General features: G+C 38.0%; 2 protein-coding genes across 2 annotated transcripts in view; both read left to right on the plus strand.

Moving 5' to 3' along the window:
- Positions 1-2,283, plus strand: part of LOC123976725 (G-protein coupled receptor 4-like) — an 8,229-nt gene extending 5,946 nt beyond the window's left edge. Inside the window, exons 4-5 of the mRNA XM_046059075.1 lie at positions 704-891; positions 968-2,283. Of these exons, the coding sequence (XP_045915031.1) occupies positions 704-891; positions 968-1,523 (744 nt within the window). The 3' untranslated portion in view covers positions 1,524-2,283. The remainder of the gene's footprint in view (positions 1-703; positions 892-967) is intronic.
- Positions 2,284-9,381: 7,098 nt separating this feature from the next.
- Positions 9,382-11,121, plus strand: part of LOC123976564 (gastrula zinc finger protein XlCGF57.1-like) — a 4,714-nt gene continuing 2,974 nt past the window's right edge. The window contains exon 1 of the mRNA XM_046058843.1: positions 9,382-9,834. Within this exon, the coding sequence (XP_045914799.1) occupies positions 9,417-9,834 (418 nt within the window). The 5' untranslated portion in view covers positions 9,382-9,416. The remainder of the gene's footprint in view (positions 9,835-11,121) is intronic.

The following is an 11,121-nucleotide window of genomic DNA, read 5'->3' on the forward strand; positions in this document are numbered from 1 at the left end:
TAGACTTGACTTGGACTCTAGCTCAGAGACTTGAGACTTGACTTGGACTCTAGCTCAGAGACTTGAGACTTGACTTGGACTCTAGCTCAAAGACTTTAGACTTGACTTGGACTCTAGCTCAGAGACTTTAGACTTGACTTGGACTCTAGCTCAGAGACTTTAGACTTGACTTGGACTCTAGCTCAGAGACTTTAGACTTGACTTGGACTCTAGCTCAGAGACTTGAGACTTGACTTGGACTCTAGCTCAAAGACTTTAGACTTGACTTGGACTCTTGCTCAGAGACTTTAGACTTGACTTGGACTCTAGCTCAGAGACTTTAGACTTGATTTGGACTCTTGCTCAGAGACTTTAGACTTGACTTGGACTCTAGCTCAGAGACTTTAGACTTGATTTGGACTCTTGCTCAGAGACTTTAGACTTGACTTGGACTCTAGCTCAGAGACTTTAGACTTGACTTGGACTCTAGCTCAGAGACTTTAGACTTGATTTGGACTCTTGCTCAGAGACTTTAGACTTGACTTGGACTCTAGCTCAGAGACTTGTGAGCATCTCTGCTCCCCACCCAGCGTGACATATCTGATGTTTCCAGCAGCACAAAGGCGGGTTAGATAAAAAGTTTGATGGCTCTGAGCAACACGACATGTTTGGGAGGAGGTGGACTTGTTTACAGCTGTTAACTTTTACCAATGTTTTCCTGCAGGTGAGAAGTGACCACGTTGCTCCGATCTACATCATCAACCTGCTCATTACGGACCTCCTTCAGTTCTGCTGCATGATCGTTCAGGTGGCACCACCTGACGATGTGAATTTATTTATAACCTTTTATAATATTTACCTCTCTGTTCTGATGGCCAGTGTTTCCTTCATGGTCTGCGTCGCCCTGGAAAGGTATCTATCTGTCTATCCTGTATGTGTTTATAACTCTGAAGCTCCTCAAAGACTTTGTGTCCATCTTGTATTTCAGGTATTTGGTCATCGTCCACCCTCTGTGGTACCGCTTCAGACGAACCATCAAGACCTCTGTGGCGCTCTGTGTCCTGGTCTGGGTCCTTTCTGCTGTCTGTGGCGTCATTCACTTTCACTTTATAGATATTAGGGTCACAAACATAATCTACGCCGTCCTCTTCCTCCATCCCTTCCCACTGTTAATATTATTCCTGGTTGGGACCCTCAAAGCCCTGTCTGCTTCCATCTCGGTCCCCTCGGATGAAAAACGACGGATTGTGGAAATTCTGGTTCTGGTGCTGCTTATTTACACGCTGCTGTTCCTGCCCAAAATCATTTCATTATTGCGAGTCAACGATGATGAGGTCCTCTATATCCTGTTAAACATCATTGATTACCTGGGAGTAAACCCTGACGTGCCCCTCAACATCGTGTCTCTCATCTTAGTTAAGCTGAGTCCTCTTGCAGACCTGGTCCTGTATGTCCTCATGAGGAAAGGGTTCATAGACAAGATTCTGGCCTCTGTGTGTTGCTGCAGAATGGACAGCAATGATATCAGCAGTCCATCAGTATGAATGATGACAACATTTCCACAGTCAGCTTCATGTAGGCAGAGAAAGAGGGAGAGAGAGAAAGGGGAGGAAACAGGAGGAGAAATGGAGGCCAATAGAAAGGATAGAGACGAGACAGATCCTGTCATCTACTGAGACCATTTCCAATCAGACGCCTAACTGTAGAGAACAGGAAGCACTGTTTGGACTCTGCTGTGGGAGAAGTGGCTGCTGGGAAATGTTTTGGCTTCAACACGTTTTATTAGTTTGGAGCTGGAAGCTGATGTCTGTCGTTATTCTCCTTTAACCACAGAAGCAGATATTATTGTAGATGAACTGAGCTCATTATAGCCGCCGCGCACAGGGAGAGCATCTTAACGCGCCTTTACTCTCTCACACACGTTTTCATTTAGTTGTTTACTAAAGTTTGTTTTTGTCATTTTGTGTACAAACAAAAGAAAAGTTGTGTGTTTATCTTTATTTATTCTAAGTTTTATTTTTGGTGTTTTAGTGGCGGGCTTGCTAGTTTTTAGGATGTGATTCAGTGTTTGGGAACAGCTGTTCTGTGCTTATATGAAATCAGAACTGTGAATGTTGAGTGAAATAAAAGCTGACAAATGAACTTTTTTGGCGTTCACAGAAAAAGAGAACCGTTGGTCAATATGAACATAAAGCCTGCTGTCCGAAACTTCATGTGATTTAGATTTCATATGTCTGAATATTTGTATTAAGAGTTAGCAGGACGTTGTTATTATTAATCTTCTTAAAACGGACTCTTACAGGACAGCCTTTCCTGATTTTAGTTGATTTTATTTATTGATCTTTCTTTTAACTGTTTTCTCAAGTGTTTCCTTGCTTTTATTGTGTAACTTTAATCTGTTTTATATTTGTTTGTAGCACTTTGTAACACGGTTCTGAAAAGTTCTGAAAAGAATAAAGATTATTATTATAAAAGTCATTCGTTAATACATTTCAGCTGCTGTTAAATTGAGCTTTATTGGCATCAATGTAGAACAACAATATTGCCAAAGCTACAAATAAATTACAAAAGAACAATTAATTTCACACATTTCATTAAATAAAATAATATTTTAGTTTTTAGTTTTATAATAATAAAACAAAGTGTGTGTTCCAAATAAAATAATAATAAAAAAATATAAAATATTTTTAAAAGTAAAAATAAGTATTAAAAATAAAAAATCTCCGGTCCAGCAGGGTTCGATGTTCGCTGAGTGAAGCGTCATAACAGCTAAGAGAAAATGAATTTAAACTGGTTCAAAAAATGAATGATGTTTGTAGAAAAGTGGAAGAAAGTTTACAAGGCAGGTTAGATCATTTATTCCTCCACAGAGCTTCTGTCAGATCCAGAGATGAACAGGGCGAAAGGAACACCTCATAGAAATAAAATAAATGATGGTGAATAACACAGAAGATTTCAGAAGAAATATATCAATTCTGCTCTAAATTATTCATCTTATTCAGAAGAACATTAATTATGATTTCTTGAAAGCGTTCAGCAAAATATTCCTCAAACTGAGACAGGTTTTAAATAAAGATGTGACTGTGATTAAAATGAAGAAGTTGGATTCAGCTTTAAAGCAAATGTCAGTAGGCAAATCTCTGACAGATAATTAGTGAAACTCAGTCGGCAGATCTTTATATCAGGCTGCTTCTAGATTACAAGGACTTTATCAAAGACAATGGTTTCATTTTGTTTTCAGATTTTTACAAAGCCTTTGACTCAGTTAAACATCCATTTATAATGAAAACTTTAGAGATTTTGAATTTATTAAAGCAGTAAATATGATGTATAAAGATATCAATAGTTCAGTTTCTCTCCCGCAAGGAACGTCTAGAAGATTTGAGGTTGAACGAGGGATTCAGCAGGGTTGACCTTTCTCACCTTTGTTATTTATTTTAGTCGCAGAATGATCTCTGATCTCTTCCACGTGCAGAACAGATCCCTCTGGAGAAGATAAAGAGGTTCTCTGCAGCGTCTGGGTTACAGTTGTGAACTAACGGCTCCACGTGAACCCCCTCCAGTGGATCTGTGTGGTGTTCCAGTTAAAATGGAAGTGAAATATTCAGGGATGGTTATATCAAGGCAGGAAAACCAGAGAGTTCGGTGTAAAGAACAGCGAATCTTTGGATTTATATACCATCCCTGATAATTGAATTACATCAATGAATCAAACTAATTTTAACTTCATTTGGAGAAACAGACATCACTGTGTAAGAAAAGGAGATGTGTTTAATGAATGCTATGAATGAGTGACAGAAATTCATGCAAAATAGTGACGGCTTCTGCTTAAATCCTCCTAAAATATAAATGTTGGGGGACAGAGTTTCTATTAAAGTGTGATTTCTCTGCTGCTAAACTTCCCGTTAAGTTGTCTAAATTTCATGAGCAGGTCCTCTTTTATTGAAAAATGATTTCTAAACTTCACTGCACATATTGGTGCCATCTGGAATAAAAGGTGTATCTTTATGTCACTGGGAGTGGGGGGAGAGCTGTCTGCTCTATTTTACATTTGATCGATCCAAGTGGGAATTCTTCAGAGTTCTTTGGGTTATAATTAATTTATTAACACATGTAAGTGTACAAAGAAACAACTCATAATGCTTATAAATTCCACAGACAGTGGTGAACTTGGTTAGAGGCTTGTTGCCTTATGAGGTTTTTAAACCACGGATCAGCGGTCGACGATGGACGGATGGTTGGACTTGTACTTTGTGTGATGCCGATATGGAAACTTTAGAGCATTTGTTTTTTGCTTGTAATTACATAAAATCTTTTGGGGTTTTGAGTTTTGTGAGTAATATTGGAGGATAAAAAAAGAGACTTACAGTTTAATTATTTTTGGCTAAACAGTTTATTCATCAGTGTAGATTTATGAAGGCAGGACGTCTGTTTTTGGTTTTAATGAAGGACTTAATTCTTTATATGAAAGCTTTGAAAGATATAAAAACAATACTACTGATTACTGATTAGACCTCTGTTATTTATCTTTCTGAAAAATGTGGTTAATTATTTATGTATTGGTTTTATTTGTTTAAATTGGTGGATATTGTGGGTATTTATTGCTATTATGAATATGTAATGGACTGATTTAGATTTTTAAATAAAGGTTATTTTAAAAAAGCGAAGCGTCATCGACGCAGAACTCCACTCCGTGATTAGGTCCCCACTCTTTGTCCGCACAAAGCCACGTATGTCCAGCAAACGTGACAGAAGTTGAACTTACAAATGTGATTTGTCCCAGAAGACACCGCGCACAAAACGTGATGACGTTAATCTCGGCTCACGTACAGTATAGATCCTAATGCAAACCGTTTTATTCTTTAGAAGCCAACAACAGAACTTTAAATTCACTTCTGAGAAGTTTTTAGGCGAGAAATCAACTATATAGATTTCGAATATCGGCAGTTTTACGAAAATTGGCGGCAAATCGAAAATGTGTTCAAACGTTTTCGGAGTTGAGAAACTCCGTAAGTGCTGATCATAGCTGCAGTAACGTTACCGGAGGCTGCACAGCAACACGATGGAGGTTAACCCTATCTGCTACGGCTAAGTCCATTGTTTCTTGTGGATTTCCCCAATACTATTACCAACTGCACAAAAAAAATTACGTCTTTTTCCTTCTCGTTTCTTTCAAAACATATAAAAATGTCCTTTTCCTGAAGTTTGTCCAGTTTTCCTTTTCATATAAAGTTCAACATCCCACCAAAACATTCTACAGTGTATAGATTGATAAAATAAATGACAAATTGTTTCTTCATGGAATCGACAGAAAGTGCAAAAATACTCAATATTCAATCTAAATCTCTCAAACGTCTTTTTAACCAGATATAGACGATGTAATATCTTAAAGGAAACCTCTATTACTTTGAATTTATCTACAATAAGCCACATTTTCTGCCAATTAATTTCTCCATAAAGTGAAGTCCAGAAGAGTCTGAAGAAGAGTTATTCCTTGTATGCAGTTCCTAATATGTTTATTTGAACATTTATTTTTAGTAATATCATTTTCTCCAAGGAATAAACTACTATTAAATGGTTGGATCCTTGAGACCTCACTAACCAAACCTCTAAGAAGTTGCAGCACAGCATCAGAAACCACTGCATATTCTTTTGGCGTAACCGTTAAACTGAATTCAGCGAGGAATTCCTCATAAGTTAGTAACTGCCCTTCAGCGCCGACAAGCTGTTTAACTAATACAACACCATTGGCAGCCCATGTTTCATAATATAGTAATTTATTTTTATATTGAATATTCTTGTTGTTCCAAATGTAGTAATTTGTGGGTGAAAAATTATGCTTGTAAATTAACTTCCAGGCCAGCAGAGCTTGTTTATGAAAATTTGATAACTTTACAGGTAATTTATCAATTTTATAGTCTCATTTTAATACAAATTCAATTCCACCCATTAAGTTAACTATATTTTTAGGGAAGGAGTTCCAAATATTATCATTTTCTGTAATTAACTTAGTTAGCCATTTAATTTTGAAAGAATTGTTTAAAGTTTCAAACCTTTCTTTTTGTGTTACATAAGATATCTTTCTTTAAATAATGACATTTATTCCTCCATATGAAATTAAATAGGATTGCATCTAGTTTTTTGTATATTACAGCCGGCATTTCCAATGATAAGGAGACACAGACAGATCTGGATGTTCTCTCAGCTTTAGAAAGTAGAACTCTGCCGTTCAATGAAAGATCAACCACATGTTGAACCTTCTCTTTATTTGTTCAATTATAGGGCTGAAGTTTTGATTTCTACAGAGTTTCTCATTCCTGTCTATAACTACACCTTGGTATGTAACGGTGTTCCTCACAGGTCGTCTACTTCTGATTGGTCACATTCTTTAAATGGTAATAATACAGATTTGTTCCGGTTAATTTTTAAGCCTGAAATAATAGAAAAATCCTCCATTAAACTAATGACTTTGATCACTTCCTCTTTATTTGACAGAAATATAGTCAAATCATCTGCCAGTTGAGATCCTTTAAATTCTCTATTTAAGGTCACTATATCTTGAAACTGCCCTTTTCTTATTTGTACAGCCATAATTTGTGTTACCAGAAGGAACAGAAAGGGGTTGAGGGGACGACCTCGTCTTATCACCAATATCAAATCTAGGGGCCGTGTTTTAACTGAGCTGTTGCACCTTTTATAAAGTGTTTTGGCAGCATTTAGAAATTGGTTTCCAAATCCAAAGCATTCAATGACTTTAAACATAAACTGGCTTATTGTGTCAAATGCTTTATAAAAGTCAACAAATAAAATAAAACTATTGTCCACTATATATTCATTATAATCAATCATATCTAGAATTAACTGCATGTTGTTGCATATATTTCTACCAGGTATGAATCCAGATTGTTCTTCATCGATAATATTATCCAATCCTGATTTTAATCTTTTTGCAAAGATCAAAGCAAATATCTTGGCATCATTATTTAATAGACTAATTGGCCTCAAATTCTCAATATTCAATTTATCTTTTGTTGGTTTGGGGATCAATTTAATAAGACCTTGACGCAGAGTAAGTGGTAGCTCCTTTTTCTTTGGCTTCTTCAAATACAGACACTAAAAATGGGGCTACAGTCTTAATAAAGACTTTATAAAATTCACTTATCAACCCGTCATTACCAGCAGATTTATTTTCTTTAAGAGTCAATACATTTTTGTAGCTCTGTTAAACTAATTTTCTGGTCACAGACTGATTTAAAACTGTCATCAGCCCCCTTAATGCTTTTTTCTATGTCTTTCAGAAACAAATCTATATTGCCTTCATTTTCAGAATCGGTATCGTATAACGTCTGATAGAAATTGGCTACATTTTGCGAAATTGTTCTTTCATCTTCACATTCTATGTTATTGATTCTAAGTTTACAAAGTGATGATTGTTCATAGTTTCTCTTTTCTAGATTAAAAAAGTATTTAGTGCATTTTTCACCTTGTTATAGCCACTTTCTTGTGGATCTGACGAAGACGCCTTTTCTTCATATATTTAGTCCAATTCAAGTTGTAGAGATGACGGTTCTTTCGGTTCTTCTCCAGATAAATGTACTTTCTCTAATAATCTTATCATATTTGTAATTATCCGGGTCTCTTTCTTTATTTGCTTTAGCAAACCGTTTCCCAAATGACATTTCTAAATTCGTATTTCATTAATTCCCAGCATTTTCCAAACTCGTTCAATAAATTTGCTCGTCTCCAATATTTGTCAATAATTTTTTGGGCTTCATTTTTAAATTCCGTATTTTCTAATAGTGTTTTATTTAATTTCCAATAGTCCTTATTAAAGTTACCTCATATTTACTATAATCATAATAGCCTTATAATCTGTAAAAACAGAGGGTTCTATTCTCACTAATCCACCTTGTCTTCTACATCTGAGGAGATCAACCAGAAGTCTATGCGTGATTGTTGAGATCTATCCTTATTACTGCAAGTATATAATCTTTGGTTTAAGTGTCTATTTCTCCAGATATCAATAAGATCCATCCTACATCCACATATGTTTCCTAATTCACTCATTACTTTATCTTTAGGAGGCCATCTATCCATGTTTTCATCCATCACTGTATTAAAGTCTCCTCCCCATAAAACTTTAGCTGAGGGGATCTGTAATAACAGCTGATTAATTTTATTCTCTATTGCTGAAAATATAATTGTGCTGTCTTGTTTGTTATTGGAGACATAAATATTTATAATAATAAACTGAGATTGGTCTGTATCTACTAGGAGAATTATCCATCTACCATTAACATCTGTTAACTGGCTGATAATATGACCATTAAACTTTCCCTGTAGTGCAGCGACCCCTGCTGACCTGTTCCTACCAGAGGAAAACCACACATTTTCCCCCTCTGGCTCCTCCAATCTGTTTCTACAGCATGAGTTTCTTGGATAAAATAAAAATCAGCACCTTTGTTTTGGCGATATAAGAACAAACATTTTCTCTTTAACTGGTTGGATCCTCTATCTTTGGGTCCTTGATTCTATGGACCACATCTGTTGCACTTACTACCTTCTCGGACTCGGAGACAGGTAGCACGGCCCGACAGATGGTATCTTCTTTCTCACTGACTTTAAGTTCCATCTCTGTGACTTTTTCTGGAGTTGCTCACATTTGTCTCTGAGAGCCATGTTCTGTTTTTTCAAATCCACTACTTCCTTACGCCAAAAGTCCAGCGACTTTTTAAGACCGTCTATCTGAACTGTATTTTAGCAGACAGCTCTTTCATTTATCTTCCCAAAGACGGCTGTAATTATGGTGTTTTGTAGCTCGGAGAGTGTTGGTTCCTCGTTTAACGTTAACGCCTTGCAGGAGTGTCTGTTTTCTTTTTGGTTACCTTTAGTCTTTTTAGTTGGTCGTTTCACTGGCGTGTTCTGAGAAAAAGTGCATTCTTCATCATTTTCGGTTTGACAAGCGTAGGAGCGAATCTCTCTTATGTTACGTTTTTCGTTATTAACTGCCACGTCCATATCTTCCCGCCTAAGGAGCTCCTCTCTGCCCGAGTTTTCCATCGTTAGCATAAGCTAACTTTAGCAGCGCTTCTCGAACTCTTTAAGCGTAAACAACGGCGAATTATTAACGACTAAGGTCTTCTTCAAAGTTATCTATCCACTTACTTTGGCAACGAGTGGCTAATTTAAGAAAAGTTTGTGCAGTAATGCCACATTTTTGTTAGCGTCTCAAAATACAACGATTCTTGTTTTGTGAAACTTAAAATCACTTTGGAAGAAATAAAATATACAACAGCGGTATGAATTGAAACATTGCTTTATTATTATCATTAGGCTGTTATAAATAAGTATTTGCAGGAATTATAGTATGAATAATATATAATTAAAGTACAGTAAATATTAACTGATGACACGGCTCTTTTTTTTATTTAACAACTATGCGTGGGCCGAGCGGTCAAGATATACGTCATCACGTTTTGTGCGCGGTGGCTTCTGGGACAAACCATATATGGAAGTTCAACTTCCGTCACGTTTGTCTGAAGCTGGACGTTTCCGCAGAAAGCAGTAAAATGTGCGCCGTGCAGCTGCTGCGGGTGTCGGTCCACGAGCGGATCAGCGCCGCCGCTGAAGACGTTCTGCTGCGGGTGGAAACGGGAGAAGAACCGGCGGAAGTCCCGGCGCTGAGAGCGCTGCTCACCGAGCGGCTCGCGGCGGCCGCGGAGGAGATCGTCGGTGTGTTCGAGGAAACCGTGGCGGAGTACGAAGCCAGAGCTGAGCGGGCAGAGCGGGAGGTCTGCCGCCAGAGGAGGCTGCTGGAGGCCGTGCTGAAGCCCGAAGTCCGGCTGCACAGAGCAGGTCAGTCCCGGAGGAAACCCCGGAGGCTGCACGCACACACACTCTCACACTTCCGCTCTACTTCACAATAAAAGCCCCGCCGGCCACAGTCAGAGGATGGAAGCAACGTTTATTTCAACGTACACGGCGGAGCGTTGAACGCCCTGCTGTGTGCGCAAGGGCGATGCACTTTACTGCCTGTTTATTATGACAGTGTTAATATACACTAGTGTGGCTGCTGATTGGGTAACACCTCTGACACGCCCACCAACCGGGAGAAAACATACCTTGAAGTCTGCAGCGCAACGTTGCACACAGTAAACTGTCCATTATCAACCGCTTATCCTGCGTACAGGGTTGCGGGCGGCTGGAGCCAATCCCAGATTATACTTCTGCGTCAAATCGACGGCGTAGGTATTTATATATTTCTACATTTATTTATGTTGACTGTATGTCTGTCTGTGAGCAGCACCTCAACACCAAAACAAATTCCTCGAGGGAAGAGGGTCAGAGAGAGGGAGTATAATATAACTAGAACAAAACCGACTACATACCATAAAACCCTGGAACAGCTGCTAGTTAATGAAGCCACAGTACAAATGTATTTATAATAATATATTTTCAAAATCCCTCTAACACCCCTAAAGTAAAGAACTCACTTCAGCTGAGCCCCTGAGTAGATAACTAAATAATCCAGATCATCATCAGTCTGACCACAAACTGCTGCTTTGACCTCATCTCTGCTGTCTGTCTCATGGTCACCATGTCGGCGCTGCTGCTCCTGGCCAGTTGCAGGTAGAGTACTTAAAATCTTTACTCAAGAAAAAGTACAACTACTCCCATAAAAAGTAAAAGGAAAAAATGACAAAGCTACTCATGTATAAATATAATAATATATTTTATCTGCTGTTCAGGTTTGAAACGGCTGCAACATGGTTCTTTCTAGGCAATGAAATTTGCTTTGCTGGCTGATTATCTTTAGTTATTTCTGTTTAATAATTATTTTCCTCTTTAAATCTCCATGAATGTGTTGATAAGATCACTTTAAAATATCAGCTTTCTGCCCGGCCGACTGTTGTTGCCTGTATCTTTTATTAGGGACATGTAGCCAACCAAACCGCTTGCTTTGCAGCAGCAATCTGATTATTCCTGAAGCATCTAAATAATCTTCACAACACAAAGAATGATTGTGGCAGCAACACGGAGCAGGTCGTTGTTGAAGATACAGAGGAAGCTGTGCGTCATGCGTAAAACCCAACAGGATGTTTTATCCACCATATTTTCTCTCTGTGCATCTCAAAAATAAAT

This window comes from Micropterus dolomieu, linkage group LG09 (genome assembly GCF_021292245.1).
Source record: "Micropterus dolomieu isolate WLL.071019.BEF.003 ecotype Adirondacks linkage group LG09, ASM2129224v1, whole genome shotgun sequence".
Classification (NCBI taxonomy): Eukaryota; Metazoa; Chordata; class Actinopteri; order Centrarchiformes; family Centrarchidae; genus Micropterus; species Micropterus dolomieu.